The 5,000-nt window shown below is 46.3% G+C and overlaps 1 protein-coding gene across 9 annotated transcripts in view; it reads left to right on the forward strand.

Annotated features, from left to right (window-relative positions):
• The window catches only part of cspg5a (chondroitin sulfate proteoglycan 5a), a 22,438-nt gene that overhangs the window by 124 nt on the left and 17,314 nt on the right, over positions 1-5,000 (forward strand). For 4 of the 9 annotated variants that reach the window (XM_046877722.1, XM_046877725.1, XM_046877719.1 and 1 more), the window contains exon 1: positions 301-853. In XM_046877722.1, the coding sequence (XP_046733678.1) occupies positions 763-853 (91 nt within the window). In that variant the 5' untranslated portion in view covers positions 301-762. Of the gene's footprint in view, positions 27-298; positions 854-5,000 lie in introns of those variants that run through there. The other 5 variants (XM_046877723.1, XM_046877727.1, XM_046877724.1 and 2 more) reach the window with 4 other exon arrangements.

Here is a 5,000-nt window from a genome sequence, read left to right on the forward strand (position 1 = left end):
ATGAACAGATGAACAGATGAACAGATGTGGGTAAACAATGCATAATAATCCTTCATTTAATTAGTAATTATTTATTTGTCCAGTTATTGTATATTGTTTTTATGTAGGTATTCATTAATTACTAACTACTGAATCCGTTAGTTCATAGGTACATAAACAAACAAACAAACAAACAAACAAACAAACGAACAAATGAATGCATGTTAATTATGTCATGTGTTTACTGTCGCGTGCTGCCAAAACTCCGCCAGTAGGGGTACCTGGGGGGGGGGGCACATACACACACACACACACACACACACACACACAATCTCTCTCTCTTTAGACCCTACGAAGGAGGCGAGGGCGCGCGCGAGTGGGTTTTGCGCGTGTAGAAGGTCCAGTGGTTGCGCCGTGCTCGTGCTCGCGTCCGTGTCCGTGCACGCGCGTGGGAGAACTCGCGCTGGGTGTTTTTTTTCTCTCTCCTTCCCCTCTGTCTTGCGCGAGGACTTATCGGTGCGGCAATGGAACCGGTAATAACGCGGCAAATACCATCACAGTGTTAATTAAGGAGGAGCGAAGAAGAAGAAGGAGAAGGAGAAGGAGAAAGAAGAAGGAGAAGCTCAGAGAGGAGAGAAGACATGAAGAGCGGAGGACAGAAGACAGAGTGAGTGGAGTGGACCAGCGCGCGCTCACAGAAGCTTTCCTGTGACCGGAGAGCAGAGGAGAGAATTACTGTGTTATATTTGAGAAGTATTTTACTAAAGACCTGTTAGTGTGAGGATGAAGAGGAACATGGGCTTCTACTCAGGATGCTGGATCTCTGTCATGTCTGCGCTCCTCGCGCTGCTCCTCATCCCGCTGGAGGCACGCGGTAAGGAACCTGCATTTACTCCAGGGTTTTATTTCCAAAACGCAAATGACTGAGATCATCTGTCATGCATCGGGCGTGAGACATACAGAGTGAGACATGCAGGGTGAGACATGCAGAGTGTGAGACATACAGAGTGTGAGACATGCAGGGTGAGACATGCAGAGTGTGAGACATGCATTGTGTGAGACATGCAGAGTGTGAGACATGCAGGGTGAGACATGCATTGTGTGAGACATGCAGAGTGTGAGATATGCAGGGTGAGACATGCAGAGTGTGAGGCGTGCAGGGTGAGACATGCAGGGTGAGACATGTAGAGTGTGAGACATGCATTGTGTGAGACATGCAGGGTGAGACATGCATTGTGTGAGACATGCAGGGTGAGACATGCAGAGTGTGAGACATGCAGAGTGTGAGACATGCAGAGGTGAGACATGCATTGTGTGAGACATGCAGGGTGAGACATGCATTGTGTGAGACATGCAGGGTGAGACATGCAGGGTGAGACATGCAGAGTGTGAGACATGCAGGGTGAGACATGCATGGTGAGACATGCAGAGTGTGAGACATGCAGGGTGAGACATGCGGAGTGTGAGACATGCAGGGTGAGACATGCAGAGTGTGAGACATGCAGGGTGAGACATGCATGGTGAGACATGCAGAGTGTGAGATGTGCAGGGTGAGACATGCAGGGTGAGAAATGCATGTGGCGTGAGACAGTAACCTAGAATCCGACAGCTGGGCAGGAGAAATGCTGATGCGCCCTGAGAGATGATGGGGAGCAGAACCAGGACTGAGGATGAGGAGGTTAAGGAAGTCTAGAAATCAGAATAAACTGGATTTGTGAACATGTGATCAGACTGCAGCCGTGAGAGCGTGTGATGGTGATCAGTGTGCGTTTCAGTGCTCAGGTTCAGTTTCACGTCCATCGATTAATAAAAAAAAGATTGACTTTGGATCATTTGGAGTCCAGGGTTCTGTGACAGATTAGACTCCAGGATAGCAGAGGGAAGGAGGGATGGAGGGAGGGAAGGAGGGAGGGAGGAAGGGAATGAGGGAAGGATGGAGGAATGAAGAGCAGAATCTAATGAAGCGCTGCATAAAGCGCCGCCTTTCCACATTCCGGCACACAGCGTCCAGCTTCTACACCAACATGAACATCACCTCCATCACCACAGTCTCTCAGTGAATCTGCATTTTAGAAACATCTGCTCATGTGCACGCACGCTCTAATATACCAGTTCATCTGTTATCTGTGTTCCAGAATCTTATTTGTGTTCTGGAACTGCAGTGTGTGTGTGTCTGTGTGTGTGTGTGTGTGTGTTCTATTATCTACAGACATGGCTACTTCTCTTGCAATTATCTTGAAGGTTATTGTGCACTCCAGATTGCATTGGGTTCATTTTTGTTGTGTTTTCTCCACATGGTCGTTACTGCTCTGTGATGTGATCAGTGTTCGAGAATTCCAAAAGGTTTGAAGAGCTTCTAGATCCAGAGCTTCCAGAGTTCTAGCTTGTCATGTTTTTGTGGATTTCACTCTGACCTGAGGGCTGGAACTGGGCCTTAACTTCTGGTTTAGATGTTGTGTTCTCCCGCTTGTTGGCCAGTTCCTTATGTGCACTCAGGGACCTTCACCCTGCACTGAAAGGTTCTTTGTTTCACCTCGGATTGAAAGCCTGGTGCAGAGGATTGTGGGAGCGAGAGCATGAGCCAGGTCAGGTCCTGGATCTCCTCAGTGAGTGTGTGTGAGTGTGTGGTTGGATGATGAGTTTGAAGAATAATCCAGCGAATGCAGTGGCAGGTCTACACAATGACTATCAGTTGATCAGTGGGACATCATGGATGAGCTGCAGGGAACTGAACTGTGTGTGTTTCTCGACATTTTGTTGGATATTTCACCGTTTAGTACTTTAATAATACGGAAAAGAAAAACCGGGCAGCGATGACGTCACACATCGTCGCGACTCTACCGCACTGCAATTAGAATGCCCCCGTATCCATGGCAACAGCGCTCCGCTTCTCCCCGATAAGAAGGTAACCATCAGTGGACTGAATGAAAATATCCGCATTTTCCCCCCAGAAATTCATTTGCATCTTCTTAGATATAAAACGATCCGAAAACCTCTTTCTGCAGTATTTCAGCCGTGACCACGTGTTTTATCCCACTGGGGATGGTTTAACCCAAACCGCACCCCCCTCTCCCACCGCAGTGGTTTAGTCCTTTGTTAAACGCTGCTTGATGGAGACAAAAGAGGAAAAGATGCTGAGGATTTTCTCTCCTCTCTCTAGAATCCCTCCATCTCACCCTTTCATCACGTCTTCACTGTCTTAATGAGGGATAAATGATCAACTCCAATCCAGTTTAATGCTGACGTCACACTTCCACATCACACCACTTCCGCTTATTATTATTATTATTATTAATCTGAAGAACAGAACCACAGCTCATTTTCCTCTACAGAACAATGCAGTGTGCAGTGTGTTCATTTCCGTGTGTGTGTGTGTGTGTGTGTGTGTGTGTGTGTGTGTGTGTGTGTGTATTCTTGTTTCATTGCACTGTGTTTATTTTGTATGGCGTTTGTGTACAGATGTGCAGTAGATGTTATTATTGCAGTCTGCAGTGAGGAAACATCAGTCCTGAGCTGCTGACTTTCTCACCTGTCCAGATGTTTTGTACCCTGCTGTGTATCTGGATTCTTCTTTCTTCTGTTTCCTTCACACACTCTTACTGGCTAAGCATCAGTGTGAGGGCTTCAGGCCAGAGGAACACATCTGGAGAAATCTTTGAGTGCTGCCATTTGCAGCTGCTGGTGTGAGTTTTTCCGTGTGTTGCTATGGAAACGCTCGCTTTGCGACACTGCCTTCTCTTTTTGGACCTGACTGCAGAAGGAGGAAAATGAAAGAACATACCACAGCTGAACCAGTGTGAGATGTCATAAGATGAACATGTCACGATGTGGACAAGCTCAGGACAAGGAGGCGGAGCTTATCAGCTTATCAGCTGCAGAATGTGTTCAAGGAATGTTAAAGGGCGGGGCTGAATTTGTCTATTTCACCAGAATCACTGACTACAGTGTGTGTGAGTGTGTGTGTGTGTGTGTGTGTGTGTGTGTGTGTGTGTGTGTGTGTGTGTGTGTGCGTGTCCGTGCATGCTCACTTTCTCTCAGCCAGTTCCCATGGCAACACATCTTCTCCACCATCTCAGCACCTGTTGATCAGTGAGGCGAGGACAAGAACATGACTATTCACACACACACACACACACACACACACACACACACACAAACAAGATTAATTAATTAGTTATTTTTTTACTTTTTACAGTAGCCATTCCTTAATCATGTGGATGTCCAGATAAAGTGTGTGTGTGTGTGTGTGTGTGTGTGTGTGTGTGTGTGTGTGTGTGTAAACAAAATTCATTTTGGAAGACCTTCACCTCTGTTATCAGTCAGAAGCATGTCATTTTTATAAACTGATTCAGTGTTGTGAAGATGATGAAAGTAACGGAGCTTCATCACATCTTATGTGTTTTTATGAAACAGAGTCTCAGCTTTTAGAAGAGGAACCTGAAAGCGTTTAAATCTACCCATGAGAAGAGCGTACGATGGCTTCTGGAATAGAGCTCATGCTGTGAATAAGTCATTATTTTAATGTTAATATTTTAATTGTAAGAAAATATTTCAGAATCAGTTTATGTTTACAATCAGCAGTTCTCCAGCCCCGCCCACTTTACATAACTAAATCAAAGCTCCGCCTCCTTTCACTGCAAATCACTGAAAGCAAACCAAAAAAACTGAGTGCACTCTGGGTGGTTGTTTGGTCTCAGTGTGTGTGTGTCTGTGTGTTTGTGTGAGTGTGTGTGTGTGTGTGTTTGTGTGAGTGTGTGAGTGTGTGTGTGTGTGTGTGTGTGTGTGTTAGGAATTAGGGGTACGCCTCTGTCGCATATCAAAGTCTGACCCTCTGAGAGAAATCAGACACACAATGACTCCTTTGTGTCACCTCTCAGAGTGTGCTAAAGCGAGGCCCCTACTTCTTCACGCCTTTGTGTTGGGTTGTGTGAGTGTGTGTGAGTGTGTGTGTGTGTTGGGGGATTCACTGAATTAGGCTGGAAGAGTGAGACAGATGATCCTGAGCTGCCTGCTAAAACTCA

Source organism: Silurus meridionalis, chromosome 21 (assembly GCF_014805685.1).
Source record: "Silurus meridionalis isolate SWU-2019-XX chromosome 21, ASM1480568v1, whole genome shotgun sequence".
Lineage (NCBI taxonomy): Eukaryota > Metazoa > Chordata > Actinopteri > Siluriformes > Siluridae > Silurus > Silurus meridionalis.